General features: G+C 46.3%; 2 protein-coding genes across 3 annotated transcripts in view; both read left to right on the top strand.

The window, feature by feature from the left end:
* Positions 1-14,504, top strand: part of LOC138657429 (zinc finger protein 484-like) — a 40,939-nt gene extending 26,435 nt beyond the window's left edge. For both annotated transcript variants that reach the window (XM_069745215.1, XM_069745216.1), the window contains exon 9: positions 12,753-14,504. In XM_069745215.1, coding sequence (XP_069601316.1) covers positions 12,753-14,218 — 1,466 coding nt within the window. In that variant the 3' untranslated portion in view covers positions 14,219-14,504. The remainder of the gene's footprint in view (positions 1-12,752) is intronic.
* The window catches only part of LOC138657437 (zinc finger protein ZFP2-like), a 492,419-nt gene that overhangs the window by 396,170 nt on the left and 72,786 nt on the right, over positions 1-23,463 (top strand). The window lies entirely within an intron of this gene.

Raw genomic sequence — 23,463 nt, 5'->3', positions numbered from 1 at the left:
CCTGGAGAAGGGACATATTCGCCCATCGTCATCACCACTGGGAGCAGGGTTCTTCTTTGTAGCCAAGAAGGATGGTTCGCTGAGACCGTGTATTGATTACCGCCTTCTTAATAAGATCACTGTTAAATTTCAGTATCCCTTGCCATTGTTATCTGACTTGTTTGCTCGGATTAAGGGGGCTAGTTGGTTCACTAAGATAGATCTTCGTGGTGCGTATAATCTGGTGAGAATCAGGCAAGGAGATGAATGAAAAACTGCATTGAATACGCCCGAGGGTCATTTTGAGTATCTAGTGATGCCGTTCGGACTTGCCAATGCTCCATCTGTGTTTCAGTCTTTAATGCATGACATCTTCCGTGAGTATCTGGATAAATTCCTGATTGTTTACTTGGATGACATTTTGATCTTCTCAGATGATTGGGAGTCTCATGTGAAGCAGGTCAGAATGGTTTTTCAGGTCCTGCGTGCTAACTCTTTGTTTGTGAAGGGATCAAAGTGTCTCTTCGGTGTGCAGAAAGTTTCATTTTTGGGGTTCATCTTTACCCCTTCTACTATCGAGATGGATCCAGTTAAGGTCCAAGCCATCCAGGATTGGATTCAGCCGACATCTCTGAAAAGTCTGCAAAAGTTCCTGGGCTTTGCTAATTTTTATCGTCGCTTCATCTGTAATTTTTCTAGCATTGCCAAACCATTGACCGATTTGACCAAGAAGGGTGCTGATTTGGTTAATTGGTCTTCTGCTGCTGTGGAAGCTTTTCAGGAGTTGAAGCGTCGTTTTTGTTCTGCCCCTGTGTTGTGTCAGCCAGATGTTTCTCTTCCGTTCCAGGTCGAGGTTGATGCTTCTGAGATTGGAGCAGGGGCGGTTTTGTCACAGAGAGGTTCTGATTGCTCAGTGATGAAACCATGTGCTTTCTTTTCCAGGAAGTTTTCGCCCGCTGAGCGTAATTATGATGTGGGCAATCGAGAGTTGCTGGCCATGAAGTGGGCATTCGAGGAGTGGCGTCATTGGCTTGAAGGAGCTAAGCATCGCGTGGTGGTATTGACTGATCATAAGAACTTGACTTATCTCGAGTCTGCCAAGCGCTTGAATCCTAGACAGGCCCGTTGGTCGTTATTTTTTGCCCGCTTCGACTTTGTGATTTCGTACCTTCCGGGCTCTAAAAATGTGAAGGCGGATGCTCTGTCTAGGAGTTTTGTGCCCGACTCTCCGGGTTTATCTGAGCCAGCGGGTATCCTCAAGGAAGGAGTCATTGTGTCTGCCATCTCCCCTGATTTGCGGCGGGTGCTGCAAAAATTTCAGGCGAATAAACCTGATCGTTGTCCAGCAGAGAAACTGTTCGTCCCTGATAGGTGGACTAATAAACTTATCTCTGAACTTCATTGTTCGGTGTTGGCTGGTCATCCTGGAATCTTTGGTACCAGAGAGTTAGTGGCTAGATCCTTCTGGTGGCCATCTCTGTCACGGGATGTACGTACTTTTGTGCAGTCCTGTGGGATTTGTGCTAGGGCTAAGCCCTGCTGTTCTCGTGCCAGTGGGTTGCTTTTGCCCTTGCCGGTCCCAAAGAGGCCTTGGACACATATTTCGATGGATTTCATTTCTGACCTTCCCGTTTCTCAAAAGATGTCAGTCATTTGGGTGGTCTGTGATCGCTTTTCTAAAATGGTCCATCTGGTGCCCTTGGCTAAATTGCCTTCCTCCTCTGATTTGGTACCTTTGTTCTTTCAGCATGTGGTTCGGTTGCATGGCATTCCTGAGAATATTGTTTCTGACAGAGGTTCCCAGTTTGTTTCAAGGTTCTGGCGAGCCTTTTGTGGTAGGATGGGCATTGACCTATCCTTTTCCTCGGCTTTCCATCCTCAGACTAATGGCCAGACCGAACGAACCAATCAGACCTTGGAAACATATCTGAGATCTTTTGTTTCCGCTGACCAGGATGATTGGGTATCCTTTTTGCCGTTGGCTGAGTTCGCCCTTAATAATCGGGCCAGCTCGGCTACCTTGGTTTCTCCATTTTTTTGCAATTCTGGGTTCCATCCTCGTTTCTCTTCAGGACAGGTTGAGTCTTCGGACTGTCCTGGTGTGGATTCTGTGGTGGATAGGTTGCAGCAGATCTGGACTCAGGTAGTGGACAATTTGATCTTGTCCCAGGAGAAAGCTCAACTTTTCGCTAATCGCAGACGCCGTGTGGGTCCCCGACTTCGTGTTGGGGATCTGGTTTGGTTATCTTCTCGTCATATTCCTATGAAGGTTTCCTCTCCTAAATTTAAACCTCGTTTTATTGGTCCGTATAGGATTTCTGAGGTTCTCAATCCTGTGTCTTTTCGTTTGACCCTCCCAGACTCCTTTTCCATACATAATGTATTCCATAGGTCGTTGTTGCGGAGATACGTGGCACCTATGGTTCCATCTGTTGAGCCTCCTGCCCCGGTTTTGGTGGAGGGGGAATTGGAGTATATTGTGGAGAAGATTTTGGATTCTCGTGTTTCTAGACGGAAACTCCAGTATCTGGTTAAATGGAAGGGTTATGCTCAGGAAGATAATTCCTGGGTTTTTGCCTCTGATGTTCATGCTTCGGATCTTGTTCGTGCCTTTAATGCGGCTCATCCTGGTCGGCCTGGGGGCTCTGGTGAGGGTTCGGTGACCCCTCCTCAAGGGGGGGGTACTGTTGTGAATTCTGTGGCTGAATTCACTCCTGTGGTCACAAGTGGTACTGCAGCTTCTGAGCTTCCTCCCTCAGGTGTTCTGGTGAGCTCGCTAACTGCTTCATTACTTAACTCCGCCTGATGCTGCTATCCTTGCTCCTTGTCAATGTTTCAGTGTTGGATCTGAGCTTCTCCTGATTGTTCCTGTGACCTGCTGCTCTGTATAGCTAAGTGCTTTTTGCTTTTTTGTTGCTTTTTTTTCTGTCCAGCTTGTCTTTTGTTTTGCTGGAAGCTCTGAGACGCAAAGGGTGTACCGCCGTGCCGTTAGTTCGGCACGGTGGGTTTTTTTTGCCCCCTTTGCGTGGTTTTGCTTTAGGGTTTTTTGTAGACTGCAAAGTTCGCTTTACTATCCTCGCTCTGTCCTAGAATATCGGGCCCCACTTTGCTGAATCTATTTCATCTCTACGTTTTGTCTTTTCATCTTACTCACAGTCATTATATGTGGGGGGCTGCCTTTTCCTTTGGGGAATTTCTCTGGGGCAAGTCAGGCCTATTTTTCTATCTTCAGGCTAGCTAGTTTCTTAGGCTGTGCCGAGTTGCCTAGGTAGTTGTTAGGCGCAATCCACAGCCGCTTTTAGTTGTGTTTAGGATAGGATCAGGTGTGCAGTCTACAGAGTTTCCACGTCTCAGAGCTCGTTCTTGTATTTTTGGGTATTTGTCAGATCACTGTGTGCGCTCGGATCGCTAAGCACACTGTATTTCTGGATTGCCTTCATAACACCTGTCATTAGCAAACATAACAGCGCCCATACAGTAGTTTCCCCCCACATATGGGGTATCGGCGTCCTTAAGAGGAATTGTAGAACAAATTTTATGGCGCATTTTCTGCTTTTACTTTTGTGAAAATTAATAGTTTGGAGCTAAAGCAACATTTTTTTGTGGTGGAAAAATTAAAATGTTTTTTTTCCTTCTACATTTCATTAATTCCTGTGAAGAACCGGAAGGGTAATAAACCTCTTGAATGTGGTTTTGAGCACCTTGAGGGGTGTAGGTTTTCGAATGGTGTCACTTTTTTGGTATTTTCTGTCACATAGGCCCCTCAAAGTCACTTCAAATGTGAGGTGGTCCCTAAATTAATAAGGTTTTGTAAATTGTGTTGGAAAAAAAGAGAAATTGCTCATAAACTTTTAACCCTTATAACTTCCTAACAAAAAAAAATGTTTCAAAAATGATTCTAATGTAAAGTAGACATGTGGGAAATGTTATTTATGAACTATTTTTGGTTATATAACTATATGGTTTAAATTTGTAAACTCTGAAATACTCTTAATTTTTTTTTTGTCACATTTTTGATATTTTCCTAAATAAACGCAAATAATGACGACCACAATTTACCACAAACATGAAGTACAATATGTCACAGAAAACTATCTCGGAATCAGTGGGACGTGTGGAAGCTCCAGAGTTATCACATAAAGTGACACTGGTCAGGATGCGGCTCGGTCATTAACATAAGTAACTTACAACATGGCTTGGTCCTAAGGAGTTAATGTTCCTTCAGGGCTAGTGAAGTCTTCTAAGGTTTCCTATCGTGCCCTTCGGCATACTGAGGACATGATTACGGTGGCTGGAGCTCGGCTACTCACGGATGTACGGTCACCTTTGGGACTAGTCTTTCTCATTTGCATACGATACTGAAATATTAAAACTCCATTTTTAATTGCATGGACACTTTTCTAGACTAAGGGCACGATAGGAAGCTTGAGGGAGTGAAATGGCACTGGTGGTATATTGAGGGGTAAATCCTGATGGCGGGGTCCCTTTAAGAACTATTTGTTGTCTAATCTCTGCCACCCCCGATTGTGCCAATGTCACCAGTTTATAAGTGTTCCTCACTTTACCTGTCATTGTGATAATGTTATAGTTACATAGTAACGTAGTTATTAAGGTTAAATGGAGACTTTAAGTAAATCTAGTTCAACCCATCACCTAACCTAACATGCCCTAACATGTTGATCCAGAGGAAGGCAAAAAAAACAACCATGCGGCAAACAGCAAGCTCCACATTGGGGAAAAAAAATTCCTTCCCGACTCCACATACGGCAATCAGACTAGTTCCCTGGATCAATGCCCTATCAAGGAATCTAGTATGTACAGTACAGACCAAAAGTTTGGACACACCTTCTCATTTAAAGATTTTTCTGTATTTTCACGACTATGAAAATTGTACATTCACACTGAAGGCATCAAAACTATGAATTAACACATGTGGAATTATATACTTAACAAAAAAGTGTGAAACAACTGCAATTATGTCTTATATTCCAGGTTCTTCAAAGTAGCCAGATTTTGCTTTGATGACTGCTTTGCACACTCTTGGCATTCTCTTGATGAGCTTCAAGAGGTAGTCTCCGGGAATGGTTTTCACTTCACAGGTGTGCCCTGTCAGGTTTAATAAGTGGGATTTCTTGCCTTATAAATGAGCTTGGGACCATCAGTTGTGTTGTGCAGAAGTGTGGTGGATACACAGCTGATAGTCCTACTGAACAGACTGTTAGCTGCTTTTTTCTTGCCATAATACAAATTCTAAGTAAAGAAAAATGAGTGGACATCATTACTTTAAGAAATGAAGGTAAGTCAGTCCCAAAAATTGGGAAAACTTTGAAAGTGTCCCCAAGTGCAGTTGTAAAAACCATCAAACGCTACAAAGAAACTGGCTCATATGAGGACCGCCCCAGGAAAGGAAGACCAAGAGTCACCTCTGCTTCTGAGGATAAGTTTATCCGAGTCACCAGCCTCAGAAATCGCAGGTTAACAGCAGTTCAGATTAGAGACCAGGTCAATGCCACACAGAGTTCTAGCAGCAGACACATCTCTACCACAACTGTTAAGAGGAGACTTTGTGCAGCAGGCCTTCATGGTAAGCATCTCTGGGATCTCCTTCAAGACTGTTGAAAGACCATTTCCGGTGACTACCTCTTGAAGCTCAGCAAGAGAATGCCAAGAGTGTGCAAAGCACTAATCAAAGCAAAAGGTGGCTACTTGAAAGAACCTAGAATTTCAGTTGTATCACACTTTTTTGTTAAGTATAAAATTCCACATGTGTTAATTCATAGTTTTGATGCCTTCTGTGTAAATGTACAATTTTCTTAGTCATGAAAATACAGAAAAATCTTTGAGGTGTGTCCAAACTTTTGGTCTGTATAACCTGTAACATTATGCTTTACAAGAAAGGTATCCATTCCCCTCTTACTTTTTAGTAATGAATCACTCATTACAACATCATACGGCAGAGAGTTCCATAGTCTCACTGCTCTTACACTAAAGAATCCGCGTCTGTTATTATGCTTAAACCTTCTTTCCTCCAGACGTAGAGGATGCCCCCTTGTCTCGGTCGTAGGTCTATGAGTAAATAGATCATTAGGTCTTTGTACTTTCCCCTCATATATTTATACATTAAAATAAGATCACCCCTTAGCCTTCGTTTTCTGAAACTAAACAGCCCAAAGAGTAATAACCTATCTTGGTATTGCAGACCCCCCAGTCCCCTAATAACCTTGGTCGCTCTTCTCTGCACCCGCTGCAGTTCAGCTATGTCTTTCTTATACACCGGAGACCAGAACTGTGCACAGTATTCTAAGTGTGGTCACACTAGTGACTTGTATAGAGGTAAAACTATGTTCTCCTCATGAGCATCTATGCCTCTTTTAATGCATCCCATTATTTTATTTGCCTTTGCAGCAGCTGCCTGACACTGGCCACTAAATGTGAGTTTGTCATCCACCCATACATCCAGGTATTTTTCAATGACGGTTTTGCCCAGAGTTTTACAATTAAGCACATCATTAATAATATCTTATTTCTTCTGCCCAAGTGCATGACCTTATATTTTTCCCAATTAAAGCTCATTTGCCATTTATCATCCCAAGCTTCTAGTTTACATAAATCATCCTGTAATATTAAATTATCCTCCTCTGTATTGATTACCCTGCAGAGTTTAGTGTCATCTGCAAATATTGAAATTCTACTCTGTATGCCCCCTACAAGGTCATTAATAAATATGTTAAAAAGAAGAGGGCCCAATACTGACTCCTGTGGTATCCCACTGCTAACTGTGACTTAGTCCGAGTGTGCTGTTATGTAGGCAATCCAGTGACACAGTGTGCCAGCGATCAGAGCACATACAGTGATCTGACAATAACCCAAAAACAATAGAACGAGCTCTGAGACGTGGAATCTCTGTAGACCGCAATACCTGAACCTATCCTAAACACAACTAAAGGCAGCTGTGGATTGCGCCTGACACTACCTATGCAACTCGGCACAGCCTGAGGAGCTGACTAGCCTGAAGATAGAAAAACAAGCCTGACTTGCCTCAGAGAAATACCCCAAAGGAAAAGGCAGCCCCCCACATATAATGACTGTTAGCAAGATGAAAAGACAAACGTAGGGATGAAATAGATTCAGCAAAGTGAGGCCCGATACTCTAGAAAGAGCGAGGATAGCAAAGAGAACTTTGCAGTCTACAAAAAACCCTAAAGCAAAAAACCACGCAAAGGGGGCAAAAAGACCCACCGTGCCGAACTAACGGCACGGCGGTACACCCTTTGCGTCTCAGAGCTTCCAGCAAAACGAAAAGACAAGCTGGACAGAAAAAGTAGCAACAAAAGCAAAAAGCACTTATCTAAGCAGGGCAGCAGGCCACAGGAAAGATCCAGAAGCTCAGATCCAACACTGGAACATTGACAAGGAGCAAGGAAGACAGAATCAGGTGGAGTTAAATAACAAAGCAGCCAACGAGCTCACCAGAACACCTGAGGAAGGAAGCTCAGAAGCTGCAGTACCACTTGTGACCACAGGAGTGAATTCAGCCACAGAATTCACAACAGTACCCCCCCTTTGAGGAGGGGTCACCGAACCCTCACCAGAGCCCCCAGGCCGACCAGGATGAGCCACATGAAAGGCACGAACAAGATCTGGAGCATGGACATCAGAGGCAAAAACCCAGGAATTATCTTCCTGAGCATAACCCTTCCATTTACCCAGATACTGGAGTTTCCGTCTAGAAACACGAGAATCCAAAATTTTCTCCACAATATACTCCAATTCCCCCTCCACCAAAACCGGGGCAGGAGGCTCAACAGATGGAACCATAGGTGCCACGTATCTCCGCAACAACGACCTATGGAATACATTATGTATGGAAAAGGAGTCTGGGAGGGTCAGACGAAAAGACACAGGATTGAGAATCTCAGAAATCCTATACGGACCAATAAAACGAGGTTTAAATTTAGGAGAGGAAACCTTCATAGGAATATGACGAGAGGATAACCAAATCAGATCCCCAACACGAAGTCGGGGACCCACACGGCGTCTGCGATTAGCGAAAAGTTGAGCCTTCTCCTGGGACAAGGTCAAATTGTCCACTACCTGAGTCCAGATCTGCTGCAACCTGTCCACCACAGAATCCACACCAGGACAGTCCGAAGACTCAACCTGCCCTGAAGAGAAACGAGGATGGAACCCAGAATTGCAGAAAAATGGAGAGACCAAGGTAGCCGAGCTGGCCCGATTATTAAGGGCGAACTCAGCCAACGGCAAAAAGGACACCCAATCATCCTGGTCTGCAGAAACAAAACATCTCAGATATGTTTCCAAGGTCTGATTGGTTCGTTCGGTCTGGCCATTAGTCTGAGGATGGAAAGCCGAGGAAAAAGATAGGTCAATGCCCATCCTACCACAAAAGGCCCGCCAAAACCTCGAAACAAACTGGGAACCTCTGTCAGAAACAATATTCTCAGGAATGCCATGCAAACGAACCACATGCTGGAAGAACAAAGGCACCAAATCAGAGGAGGAAGGCAATTTTTGCCAAGGGCACCAGATGGACCATTTTAGAAAAGCGATCACAGACCACCCAAATGACTGACATCTTTTGAGAAACGGGAAGGTCAGAAATGAAATCCATCGAAATATGTGTCCATGGCCTCTTTGGGACCGGCAAGGGCAAAAGCAACCCACTGGCACGTGAACAGCAGGGCTTAGCCCTAGCACAAATCCCACAGGACTGCACAAAAGTACGTACATCCCGTGACAGAGATGGCCACCAGAAGGATCTAGCCACTAACTCTCTGGTACCAAAGATTCCAGGATGACCAGCCAACACCGAACAATGAAGTTCAGAGATAAGTTTATTAGTCCACCTATCAGGGACGAACAGTTTCTCCGCCGGACAACGATCAGGTTTATTCGCCTGAAATTTTTGCAACACTCGCCGCAAATCAGGGGAGATGGCAGACACAATGACTCCTTCCTTGAGGATACTCGCCGGCTCAGACGAACCCGGAGAGTCGGGCACAAAACTAGACAGAGCATCCGCCTTCACATTTTTAGAGCCCGGAAGGTACGAAATCACAAAATCGAAGCGGGCAAAAAATAACGACCAACGGGCCTGTCTAGGATTCAAGCGCTTGGCAGACTCGAGATAAGTCAAGTTCTTATGATCAGTCAATACCACCACGCGATGCTTGGCTCCTTCAAGCCAATGACGCCATTCCTCGAATGCCCACTTCATGGCCAGCAACTCTCGGTTGCCCACATCATAATTACGCTCAGCAGCCGAAAACTTTCTGGAAAAGAAAGCACATGGCTTCAACACCGAGCAACCAGAACCTCTCTGTGACAAAACCGCCCCTGCTCCAATCTCAGAAGCATCAACCTCGACCTGGAACGGAAGAGAAACATCTGGTTGACACAACACAGGGGCACAGCAAAAACGACGCTTCAACTCCTGAAAAGCTTCCACGGCAGCAGAAGACCAATTAACCAAATCAGCACCCTTCTTGGTCAAATCGGTCAATGGTTTGGCAATGCTAGCAAAATTACAGATGAAGCGACGATAAAAATTAGCAAAGCCCAGGAATTTTTGCAGACTTTTCAGAGATGTCGGCTGAGTCCAATCCTGGATGGCTTGGACCTTAACCGGATCCATCTCGGTAGTAGAAGGGGAAAAGATGAACCCCAAAAATGAAACTATCTGCACACCGAAGAGACACTTTGATCCCTTCACAAACAAAGAATTAGCACGCAGGACCTGGAAAACCATTCTGACCTGCTTCACATGAGACTCCCAATCATCTGAGAAGATCAAAATGTCATCCAAGTAAACAATCAGGAATTTATCCAGATACTCACGGAAGATGTCATGCATAAAAGACTGAAACACAGATGGAGCATTGGCAAGTCCGAACGGCATCACTAGATACTCAAAATGACCCTCGGGCGTATTCAATGCAGTTTTCCATTCATCTCCTTGCCTGATTCTCACCAGATTATACGCACCACGAAGATCTATCTTAGTGAACCAACTAGCCCCCTTAATCCGAGCAAACAAGTCAGATAACAATGGCAAGGGATACTGAAATTTCACAGTGATCTTATTAAGAAGGCGGTAATCAATACACGGTCTCAGCGAACCATCCTTCTTGGCCACAAAAAAGAACCCTGCTCCCAGTGGTGATGACGATGGGCGAATATGTCCCTTCTCCAGGGATTCCTTCACATAACTGCGCATAGCGGCGTGTTCAGGCACGGATAAATTAAATAATCGACCTTTAGGGAATTTACTACCAGGAATCAAATTGATAGCACAATCACAATCCCTATGCGGAGGTAGGGCATCGGACTTGGGCTCTTCAAATACATCCTGATAATCAGACAAGAACTCTGGGACCTCAGAAGGAGTGGATGACGAAATAGACAAAAATGGAACATCACCATGTACCCCCTGACAACCCCAGCTGGATACCGACATAGAGTTCCAATCCAATACTGGATTATGGGTTTGCAGCCATGGCAACTCCAACATGACCACATCATGCAGATTATGTAGCACCAGAAAGCGAATAACTTCCTGATGTGCAGGAGCCATGCACATGGTCAGCTGGGTCCAGTACTGAGGTTTATTCTTGGCCAAAGGTGTAGCATCAATTCCTCTCAACGGAATAGGACACCGCAAAGGCTCCAAGAAAAACCCACAACGTTTAGCATAATCCAAATCCATCAGATTCAGGGCAGCGCCTGAATCCACAAATGCCATGACAGAATACGAAGACATAGAGCATATCAAGGTAATGGACAGAAGGAATTTGGATTGTACAGTACCAATGACGGCAGACCTATCGAACCACTTAGTGCGCTTAGGACAATCAGAAATAGCATGAGTGGAATCACCACAGTAGAAACACAGACCATTCAGACGTCTGTGTTCTTGCCGTTCAACTCTGGTCATAGTCCTATCGCACTGCATAGGCTCAGGTTTAATCTTAGACAATACCGCCAAATGGTGCACAGATTTACGCTCGCGCAAGCGTCGACCGATCTGAATGGCCAAAGACATAGACTCATTCAAACCAGCAGGCATAGGAAAACCCACCATGACATCCTTAAGAGCCTCAGAGAGACCCTTTCTGAACAAAGCTGCCAGCGCAGATTCATTCCACAGAGTGAGTACTGACCACTTCCTAAATTTCTGACAATATACTTCTATATCATCCTGACCCTGGCACAAAGCCAGCAAATTTTTCTCAGCCTGATCCACTGAATTAGGCTCATCGTAAAGTAATCCGAGCGCCAGGAAAAATGCATTGACATTACTCAATGCAGGGTCTCCTGGCGCAAGAGAAAATGCCCAGTCCTGAGGGTCGCCGCGCAAAAAAGAAATAATAATCAAAACCTGTTGAATAGGATTACCAGAAGAATGAGGTTTCAAGGCCAGAAATAGCTTACAATTATTTTTGAAATTAAGAAACTTAGTTCTATCACCAAAAAACAAATCAGGAATAGGAATTCTTGGTTCTAACATAGATTTCTGATCAATAGTATCTTGAATCCTTTGTACATGTGTAACGAGATTATCCATTGAAGAGCACAGACCCTGAATATCCATGTCCACACCTGTGTCCTGAAACACCCAAATGTCTAGGGGAAAAAAAAGACTGAACACAGAGCTGAGAAAAAAAAATGATGTCAGAACTTCTTTTTTCCCTCTATTGAGAATCATTAGGTTGGCTCCTTGTACTGTTATGTAGGCAATCCAGTGACACAGTGTGCCAGCGATCAGAGCACATACAGTGATCTGACAATAACCCAAAAACAATAGAACGAGCTCTGAGACGTGGAATCTCTGTAGACCGCAATACCTGAACCTATCCTAAACACAACTAAAGGCAGCTGTGGATTGCGCCTGACACTATCTATGCAACTCGGCACAGCCTGAGGAGCTGACTAGCCTGAAGATAGAAAAACAAGCCTGACTTGCCTCAGAGAAATACCCCAAAGGAAAAGGCAGCCCCCCACATATAATGACTGTTAGCAAGATGAAAAGACAAACGTAGGGATGAAATAGATTCAGCAAAGTGAGGCCCGATACTCTAGAAAGAGCGAGGATAGCAAAGAGAACTTTGCAGTCTACAAAAAACCCTAAAGCAAAAAACCACGCAAAGGGGGCAAAAAGACCCACCGTGCCGAACTAACGGCACGGCGGTACACCCTTTGCGTCTCAGAGCTTCCAGCAAAACGAAAAGACAAGCTGGACAGAAAAAGTAGCAACAAAAGCAAAAAGCACTTATCTAAGCAGGGCAGCAGGCCACAGGAAAGATCCAGAAGCTCAGATCCAACACTGGAACATTGACAAGGAGCAAGGAAGACAGAATCAGGTTGAGTTAAATAACAAAGCAGCCAACGAGCTCACCAGAACACCTGAGGAAGGAAGCTCAGAAGCTGCAGTACCACTTGTGACCACAGGAGTGAATTCAGCCACAGAATTCACAACAGTGTGCTCCATTAATAATTAATAACCACCCTTTGTTTCCTATCCCTGAGCTAGCTCTTAACCCACATACACATATTTTCCCCCATCCCCATTGTTCTCATTTTATGTATCAACCTTTTGTGTGGCACCGTATCAAAAGCTTTTGAAAAGTCCATATACTCCTTATTACCGGTCCTTTCACTGAAGAGGTTCTTCATTGTGAGCTCCAAAAAATAAATGTAGAAATCTCTTGATTTTTAGAAGAAATTCACATCCAATCTATTTTTCTTCCTTATAGGAAATCCTTGTGGGATTAACGGTTTATCACTAAATTGTAAAAAAGAAGATATCAGGAAGCACTCTAATGGAGAAAACCTCATTACCCTTCATGGACCTCCTGGACTTCACAGCACTTCACTTTGTAATAATCATCCTAATCATGAGGAATCCTCTCCTGAGCTATCTCACATTGTTACCACAATTCCAGGAGCCAAAGTGGATACAAGATTTCAGTGTGACAAGCAAATTACTAGCTCAGATTTTTTGACACAAGGAAAACACAAAGGAGAGAAGCCATACTCCTGTTCAGAATGTGGGAAATGCTTTAGAACTAAATCACAATTTGTTAGACATGAGAGCATTCACACAGGAGAAAAAACATTTTCATGTTCAGAGTGTGGGAAGTTCTTCTCAGCTAAAAGTAGTCTTACTAAACATCAGAGAATTCACACAGGAGAGAATAAATTTTCATGTTCAGTATGTGGGAAGTTCTTCACAGCTAAATGGAGTGTTGTTAAACATCAGAGAATTCACACAGGAGAGAAGCCATTTTCATGTTCAGAATGTGGGAAGGCCTTCGCATATAAAGAGAGTCTTATTACACATCAGATAATGCACACAGGAGAGAAGCCATATTCATGTTCAGAGTGTGGGAAGTTCTTCATAGCTAAAAAGTTTCTTATTACACATCAGAAAATTCACACAGGAGAGAAGTTATTTTCATGTTCAGAATGTGGGAAGGCCTTCACATACAAAGAGAGTCTTATTTCACATCAGAGAATTCACACAGGAGAAAAGCCATTTTCATGTTCAGTATGTGGGAAGGCCTTCACAGAGAAAGGGCATCTTATTACACATCAGAGAATTCACACAGGAGAAAAGCCATTTTCATGTTCCGAATGTGGGAAATCCTTCACATCTAAAGGGGATCTTATTACACATCAGAGAATTCACACAGGAGAGAAGCCATTTTCATGTTCAGAATGTGGGAAATGTTTTTTATATAAATCACAAGTTGCTGCGCATGAGAGAATTCACACAGGACAAAATCCATTTTCATGTTCGGAATGTGGGAAGACCTTCACATATAAAACGGCTCTTATTACGCATCAGAGAATTCACACAGGAGTAAAGCCATTTTCATGTTCGGAATGTGGGAAAACCTTCACGTATAAAACGGCTCTTATTACGCATCAAAGAACTCACACAGGAGAGAAGCCATTTTCATGTTCAGAATGTGGGGAAAGTTTTTTATATAAATCGCAAGTTGCTGTACATAAGAGAATTCACACAGGAGAAAAGCCATTTTCATGTTCGGAATGTGGAAAGTTCTTCACATATAAAGAGAATCTTATTAGACATCAGAGAATTCACACAGGAGAGAAGCCATATTCATGTTCAGAATGTGGAAAGTCCTTTAGAGTTAAAGGGAGTCTTAGTACCCATCAGAACATTCATACTAGAGAGACTCCATATTCATCTTAAGAATGCGGGAAATGTTTTAGAGATAGATCACATCTTGTTAGACATCAAAGAATTAACACAGGGGAGAAACCATTTTTATGTTTACGATGTGGAATGTGCTTTACAAAAAAATCAAGTCTTGTGAGCCACAAGAGAAGTCACGCATTGAAGCATGTTCAGAATGTGGAAAATCTTTCATACACAAATCATATCTTGTAAAACATGAGAGAAGACATGCATGAAAGATACTGTAATTATGTTCTGTGTTTTATAAATTTTAATAAACATTGCTCAGTATAAATGAGTACACCCCTTTGATGAGATGTAATTAATATCTCACTGAACCTCAGAACAATTTCTAACATTTTGCCAACACTGAGTTTCATAGAACATATTGGTGGGGGGGATATGATGGAGAGGAGCTGTGTGGGAGGGGGAATATAACAGAAAAGAGCTATGTGTGTGGGAAATATGACAGAGGAGCTGCGTGTGTGGGAGAAATTTAACAGAGGAGCTGTGTGTGGGGTATTGGGACGACCTGAGGGGGGGGGGGGGGGAATATGATGGAGAGGAGCTGTGTGCGTGGGGAACATGATGGAGAGGAGCTGTGTGTGTGTGAGGATATGAAGAAGAGCTGTGTGGGGGAATATAATGGAGAGGAGCTGTGTGGGGGAATAGAACAGAGGAGCTGTGGGGGGGGGGGAATGCGACGGAGTGGAGCTGTGTGTTGGAGAGATATAATAATCTTTATTTTTATTTGGCGCTAAAATATTCCGCAGCACATTACAGTTTGCACACATTATCATCACTATCCCTGATGGGGCTCACAATCTAGAATCCCTATGAGTATGTCTTTGGAATGTGGAAGGAAACCGGAGAACCCAGAGGAAATCCACGCAAACACGGGGAGAACATACAAACTCCTTGCAGATATTGTCCTTGGTGAGATTTGAACCCAGGATTCCAGCGCTGCAAGGCTGCAGTGCTAACCACTGAGCGAGATATAACAGAGAGGAGCTGTGTGTGGGAAATATGACGGAGAGGAGCTGTATGTGTTAGCTTCAGTTGTAGAGTAAGAGGATTTCAGCATAAATACACAGCCTTACGGCTCATACCCATATGTGTGAAAAAAAAAGTTCCGATGTCAGGATGGAAAAAAGTAATTGTGAGTACAATCCTATTTAAACCCGTTTGCGATTTTACACAGAGAAATTCTCTGTCATTACACATCGTTTTCAAATGAAATATTCTTCAGAATACATACAGTGGGGCAAAAAAGTATTTAGTCAGTCAGCAATAGTGCAAGTTCCACCACTTAAAAAGATGAGAGGCGTCTGTAATTTACATCATAGGTAGACCTCAACTATGGGAGACAAACTGAGAAACGTCGATACTGTGCCCGTCGCTGAATCAGAAACGTGGGATTTCTACGTCCTTTATGACATCATCGTCGCTGTGCCTGTTGCTGATTGGTCGAGGCCTGGCGGCCTCGACCAATCAGAGACGCGGGATTTCTACGTCGATGCTGTGCCCGTCACTGATTGGTCGAGGCCTGGCGGCCTCGAACAATCAGAGGCGGGATTTCCAGGACAGACAGACAGACGGAAAAACCCTTAGGCAATTATATATATAGATACAGGTGCTTCTCACAAAAGTAGAATATTAAAAAGTGAATTTATTTCAGTTCATCAATGCAAAAGGTGAATCTCTCAAGCAGCTCCTCGATGCACGGCATTGGGTGCGCGTCAGAGGCTTTGATGGCGTTGAGCCCCTTGTAGTCCACGCAGAACCGGGTGGTCCGATCCTTCTTGGGCACGAGAACTACAGGTGAGGCCCACGCGCTCTTTGACCGTCGAATCACCCCCAGCTGTAACATCTCATCGATCTCCTGGCGCATAACCTGCTGCACCTGGTCAGAGATTCGATAGGGTGTTCGCCCCTGTGCTGTGTGAGCGGTCACGTGGTCCCGCCCATTACATTGAGGAATATGCGCATATTCCTCACTGTAATGAGCGGGACCACGTGACCGCTCACGCAGGGCCTGCTGCCGGCGCTGAGAGGAGACATCGCTGGAGCTGGGTGTCAGTGAGTATTTCCTGGCAAGCGGGGGTGGGGGGGTGGGGGTTTGGGGCGCACGTGGGAGGGGACGCACAAACTTTATTTTTAAGGGAAAAGAAAAAAGATTTTTCATTCCTTTCCAGCGAACGCTGCTGGGAAGAAGGGATGAATACAGGCTTCAGCACCACACGCGGGGGGACAACGCTTACTGTAGTGCTGTCTCTCCTGCGGGCGGTGCAGCAGTTCTTTTGGTGGGTGGTGTGGTTGGGAGGGTGTGTGACAACGTGCAGCACGTCACCGTAGGGGGCCATGTCGCTACAGGCCTCAAGGATACCGGGGCTGAACGAACCCTCATCTGACCCGAACTGGCGGCCCCTGAAAAGATTATTCCGAGGAAAACCCTAACTGTCACTGGGATTGGGGGCATCAGCTGTCCCTTACCAATGGCCCGAGTTTATATTGATTGGGGTGCCGGGAGCGGGGTGAAGGAAGTGGGGTTGTCTGATAATTTGCCCACTGATGTTTTGTTGGAGACTGATTTGGGGAGGATGGTTTCATACTACGTTCCTGACACCCCTCCCCAATCTGCTAATAAGGGTAACATTAACCCTGATGATGATGATGATGATGATGGGAAATCGCATGTGTTACCTGACCATGCTTTATCTTGTAATGATGCATCTGATAACCATTTTTTCCTTAGGATTGATGGTGAAAATGTTGTACCTATGCCAACTGATCCTGATAACGCTTTTTCTGCAAAGGTTAATGTGTCCATAGGTACAGGCGTGCCCAGCCACGTCGCTCTGCGGAGTGAGACGGATGAGGAACCCCTAACAGGGGCAAGTGTCGGTGCTACAGGGAATGGGGAGAAGCATGGGAACCGTGAGGAAGGTGATGCCATGAAATTGACCAGTGCCACAGAGGAACGTAACTGGCCCATATGTAGCACTGCCCCTGGAGTGTTGGGGGTGGATGGGGAGGTAGAGCCCATAGCAGCGTCGGCTGATTGGTCTGCAGAAATCCCCGGGGAGACAGCCTACGTAGCTGCTGTCACCCGCAGTCAGAGTGCCCGGAACGCAGATAACTGCCTTCCGGACCCTCCTCAGTCATCATTGTGACTGAACCAGAGGTGGACCCAGAGCAGGTCCCAGAGGGTTTTCTTGGGGAAGGGACCCTGACGTCACTTCTGGCTTCCCCTAGGAGTTTCAGGCCGCTCTGCACACAGATGCGAGCCTTGAGAGTTTGAGACAACTCGCCGAGACGCCCACCTCTGTGATTGATAAGGAGAGGGTGTTCTAGGAACGAGGAAGGTTATACCGGGAGACAGTACCGGGAGAATCACAAAAGGAGTGGTTGAGGGAAAGACAGCTGGTTGTCCCGCAGCAATTCCTGGGTGAGTTGTTACGGATTGCCAATGAGATCCCGCTAGCTGGACACTTGGGGATCAGCAAAACTAAGGCCCGGCTGTCTCAACACTTCTATTGGCCTAAGATGGGGACAGATGTGTCAAACCACTGCTGCTCCTGTATCACCTGTCAAAGAGTGGGGAAGGCGGGGCCTGCTGTTAAGGCTCCCCTGATCCCTTTTCTAGTGATAGAGGAGCCTTTCCAGAAAATCACGGTGGACATTGTGGGCCCGCTGGTTGTCTCCAGCAGCTCTGGAAAGCAATACATCCTTACTGTGGTAGACTACGCTACCCGGTACCCAGAGGCAGTAGCTCTGTCGTCAACTAGGGCAGATAAGGTGGCGGATGCCCTGTTGGCCATCTTTTCATGTGTAGGATTTCCCAGGGAAATGCTTACTGATCAAGGGACCTAATTTATGTCTCACAGAGGCTTTCTGTAAGAGAATGCAGGTGAAGCACCTGGTATCGAGTGCGTATCACCCACAGACCAATGGCTTGTGTGAACGCTTCAATGGTACCCTCAAACAGATGCTGGTTGAGACCCAAGGGCGTGACTGGGAGCGGTACCTCCCACACCTGCCATTCGCTTACCGAGAGGTTCCGCAGGCCTCGACAGGGTTCTCCCCATTTGAGCTCCTGTATGGCAGGCGAGTCCAGGGACCCCTTGGGTTAGTAAGAGAATAGTGGGAAGAGGAGCCAAACCCTTCCGAAGTGTCCATAGTGGAGTATGTCATGCGCTTCCGTGACAAGATGCAGACCTTGACGCAGTTGGTGCATGACAACATGACGCAGGCTCAGGCTGACCAGAAGCACTGGTACGATCAGAACGCCCGGGAGCAGACATACCACATGGGTCAAAAGGTGTGGATGCTGGTCGCCATACCAAAGGATAAGCTTCAGGCAGCCTGGGAGGACCCGTACGTCATCCACCAGCTCAACCCGGTCACCTACGTGGTCACGCTTGACCACGCTCGGGGTAGGCGAAAGGCCTTTCATGTCAACATGATGAAGACTCATCACGAATGTGAACCTTTCGTCCTACCGGTCTGCAGCTTACCCGAAGACGGGGAGGAAGAAACTCTCCTGGACATGCTGGCCCAAGCCAAGGCCGGTGGGTCCATTGAGGACGTGGAGGTAAGCGCCTTGTTAACTGAACCCAGCGGTTGCAGTTGCAAACCACACTGGAACCCTTCCGGGTCGTGTTCTCCAACCGACCTGGGAGGACTGAGCAGTACACGAGGTGGACACCGGGAATCATGCCCCACTACGGCGAACACCCTATCGAATCTCTGACCAGGTGCAGCAGGTTATGCGCCAGGAGATCGATGAGATGCTACAAGCTGGGGGTGATTTGACGGTCAAAGAGCGCGTGGGCCTCACCTGTAGTTCTCGTACCAAAGAAAGACCGGTCCACTCGGTTCTGCGTGGACTAGAGGGGGCTCAACGCCATCAAAGCCTCTGACGCGCACCCAATGCCGAGCATCGAGGAGCTGCTGGGGAGGTTAGCTGGCGCAGAGTACCTGACCATAATGTATCTGAGTCGAGAATACTGGCAGATTCCCCTGAGCCCCGAGGCGCAGGAGAAGTCCACCTTTATCACACCCTTCGGACTGTACGAGTCCACAGTCATGCCCTTCAGCTGAAGAATGCCCCTGCCACTTTCCAGTGGATGGTCAACCTCCTGCTTCAGGGACTGGAGGAGTATGCCGCGGCGTACTTGGATGACATTGCCATCTTCAGTTCCTCCTGGGATGAACACCTGCAGCATCTCAAGGAGGTGCTCAGGTGAATTCACCGAGCTGGACTGACTATCAAGCCGGGAAAGTGCCAGATGGGCATGAGTGAGGTCCACTACCTGGGGCACCGGGTAGGCGGGGGCACCCTAAAGCCAGAGCCTGAGTAAATGGGAGTGATCGTGAACTGGCCCACCCCCAGGACCAAGAAACAGGTGATGTCCTTCCTTGGCACTGCAGGGTACTATAGGCGCTTTGTACAGCACTATAGTAGCCTGGCAAAACCCTTGACAGATCTCACCAGGAAGAAGCTACCCCACATCGTCAACTGGACCGACGGCTGTGAGGGGGCCTTCCAGGCGTTGAAAACAGCACTGTGCAACGCCCCTGTGTTGAAAGCAGTCGACAGCAGTCGACCGTTCTTGGTACAGACTGACGCCAGCGAGTTTGGCCTCGGTGCTGTTCTCAGCCAGGTTGACTCGGAGGACCAAGAGCACCCCCTGTTGTACCTGAGCCGGAAACTTTTGCCGAGGGAAGTGGCCTACTCCACCATCGAGAAGGAGTGCCTGGTCATAGTCTGGGTCCTGCAATGTTTGCAGCCCTACTTGTACGGTCGCACCTTCACTGTGGTGACCGACCACCACCCTCTGTGCTGGCTAAACGCCATGTGTGGAACCAACGGCAAGTTGCTACGCTGCAGCCTTGCCCTTCAGCAGTTTGACTTCACCATTGAACACATAACGGGCAGGGAGCATGGAAATGCAGATGGACTGTCCCACCAGGGTGAACCTACTGAGGTGCGCACGGAGGCATACCAAGGGGTTCTGCCTCAGCAGCGCACACCAAACGCGGAGGTGTCAAGATATTGTATGAAATATCATATAAGTTTAGTTTCTCTGCCAGCACATATAAGGTGGGCATTGACCCCCCCTTCACTGTGTTTAGCTTGCCTTGTCAATGTATGTGGGGAAGTTTTATTGAAGAAAGGTATTTACGACTGGCATAGCTGCAGTGGAAAGTTTCTCGTACCCCTCACAACTGCACTAGCAGAAACTGGTTTAGAAGTTCTCGTAAAACATGAAGTCCTTTGTTCTAATATGATAAGCTATTGGGCCAACGAATTGGGCTAAGAGAATAATAAATACATATTGCTAAAGTCCATCGGCGCACCTATCCATCACGGTAAACGTGGGTTTCTAGTTCCAAAAGGGACAGAGTACGGATTACACTGGAATGGAGTGTCCCTACTAGCCTGAGATTAGTATCTATAGAGAGCAAATCCTAATACAAGATAAATGCTGGGTTTGTTATGACTATGACATGTTCTGCAGCGGAGTTACAGGCATTAGACAAATTTAGGTTAAATTTAGTTAAGCTGAAGATAGAGGAGGGTCTGAGAAAACCAACCCCTTTCTGTGATGTCATCAGGTTGAGCTATAAGTCTGTCTGTCTGCTGGAGCCTATGTGAGTCTGACTTGAAGAGTTGTTCCTAACCAGCGTCCTCATGCACTGGGACATTTGGGGAGCTCCGCCCACCAGCATGGTTTTGCCTGATATGAACTGAGAACATGTGAGTTGTACCTTTTCTTATTTAATCCCTGTTTATTTTATAATTTACCTTGTACATATTCCAATTGTCTCATATTGTAACAACTTTTTATAGACACTGCCTTAATTCTAACAGAGTAAAATATATATATAACTAGTTTTCGTTCTTCCTGCTCTAAAACGTACCCTAAGTCTTCTGAAGGGAGTTACGCTACTGTTTTGGGTTGGCTTCGGACCAGTTTAATCGAAGCTGGTGGCAGCAATACCGTGTGCAGGCCTTTGGGTGTCGTTGTAGCGACTGTGGCGTTGATAATTATTCTTCATGCCTGAGCGGGAGTAGTTATATCTCCTTGCTGCAGCGTGCCCAATAGCCAGTACATAGCAGGCAGCCTTTCTGGTGACTAATTACCCCAGGTGCAGTACCTAGTCTGACCTGAGAGTAAGGGGGCGCCAGAGAGCTGCCAGTTTCAAGGGGAACTGTAAGTGGGATATACATAAATCCCTGCAGTTCGTGGTATATTGAAGAGCAGTGGGATACCTAAAATAAGCCCCTGCTGTAAACTAAGAGGTCAATAGCCTTGTGTGTGTTTTTTCATCACATTGTGGAGTGGAGGGATAACTAAGATAAGCCCCCCTGCACATGTGATAGCCATCTGTTGGCCTAAAGTCACCCCGATCTGTGACGTGGGGGTGTGAATCGTGACAAGTCCACTAACTTTTCTTTATTTACCCTCATTAAACTCCAAACACTTTAAAAAAAGATGACCCTGCATCTAAATAAGGACGATGTAAGTCGCAGGCAGCAACTACCCTGACGAAGAGGGCGGCTATCCCTCGAAACGCGTTGGTTTCTTGTTCCTTCTGCACACCCGTCCTCTCAATTGGTGACGTCACTCTGAAACCCCGCCCATCCCATTTCCGCCACATACACAGCGTGCTTACAGCCGGGGCACCTGTAATCATTGTCAGCGTTCAGTGCAGCGGTTCCCGCACACCGACTGCGGTCACCCTCTGCAGCACAGCGGTTAATCTTCCGGACGCAGGCACACCACTTGTCCTCCTCACACCCAGGATCAACACAGGGCAACCTAACAGGATACTATATCCACATCTGAATAACAGCATATTCACGCATTATTAAAGGATTCACCACCAACTATCCACCACTATCGATCTTCTAGCGGTCATACCACCTCAAGGCAATTCAGAGAGATCATACCCTCTCCCACCAATTGTTGGGATCATCACCTCACTAAACTAAGTACCACTCATCAGATCCATCCTTTTGGCATAACCGCAGTAAGTTTCTCTTCATTTGCATATTTAACATCTTCACAATTTGGCTTTACACATGTATGGAGTAGCGCGATGATATATTCTTTTTTTTTTTGGCTTTGCTTTCTAGCAGGCACACACAGAACCTGCTTCAATAACCAGCAGCTCTTTATGCAAAGCTTACCCTCGGGTCAGTCATTTGCTGAGCGCCAGTGTTTATATCTATACTTTTTCATAAATCACAACTAATATCCCACGGAGGTCTGGAGTTGAAATGATGCTCAAAATCAAAGTGGAAAATGAAATTACAGGCTGATCCAACGTGAGTGTAAATGCCTCAAGAGAAGGAAATGATGCTCAGTAGTGTGTGTGGCCTCCACGTGCCTGTATGACCTCCCTACAATGTCTGGTCATGCTCCTGATGAGGTGGCGGATGGCCTCCTGAGGGATCTCCTCCCAGACCTGGATCAAAGCATCCGCCAACTCCTGGACAGTCTGTGGTGCAATGTGATATTGGTGGATGGAGCGAGACATGATGTCCCAGATGTGCTCAATCGGATTTAGGTCTGGGGAACGGGCGGCCAGTCCATAGCTTCAGTGCCTTCATCTTGCAGGAACTGCTGACACACTCCAGCCACATGAGGTCTGGCATTGTCCTGCATTAGGAGGAACCCAGGGCAAACCGCACCAGAATATGGTCTCACAAGGGGTCTGAGGATCTCATCTCGGTACCTAATTGCAGTCAGGCTACCTCTGGCGAGCACATGGAAGGCTGTGTGGCCCTCTAAAGAAATGCCACCCCACACCATTACTGACCCACTGCCAAACCGGTCATGCTGAAGGATGTTGCAGGCAGCAGATCGCTCTCCACGGCGTCTCCAGACTCTGTCACGTCTGTCACATGTGCTCAGTGTGAACCTGCTTTTATCTGTGAAGAGAACAGGGCGCCAGTGGCGAATTTGCCAATCCTGGTTTTCTGTCGCAAATGCCAAGCGTCCTGCACAATGTTGGGCTGTGAGCACAACCCCCATCTGTGGATGTCGGGCACTCAGACCATCCTCATGGAGTCGGTTTCTAACCGTTTGTGCAGACACATGCACTTTTGTGGCCTGCTGGAGGTCATTTTGTGGGGTTCTGGCAGTGCTCCTCCTGTTTCTCCTTGCACAAAGGCTGTGGTAGCGGTTCCGCTGCTGGGTTGTTGCCCTCCTACGGCCCCCTCCATGTCTCCTAGTGTACTGGCCTGT

Source organism: Ranitomeya imitator, chromosome 1, assembly GCF_032444005.1.
Source record: "Ranitomeya imitator isolate aRanImi1 chromosome 1, aRanImi1.pri, whole genome shotgun sequence".
Lineage (NCBI taxonomy): Eukaryota > Metazoa > Chordata > Amphibia > Anura > Dendrobatidae > Ranitomeya > Ranitomeya imitator.
Note: the sequence above shows the minus strand (reverse complement) of the source record. Positions and strands in the feature narration are given on the sequence as shown.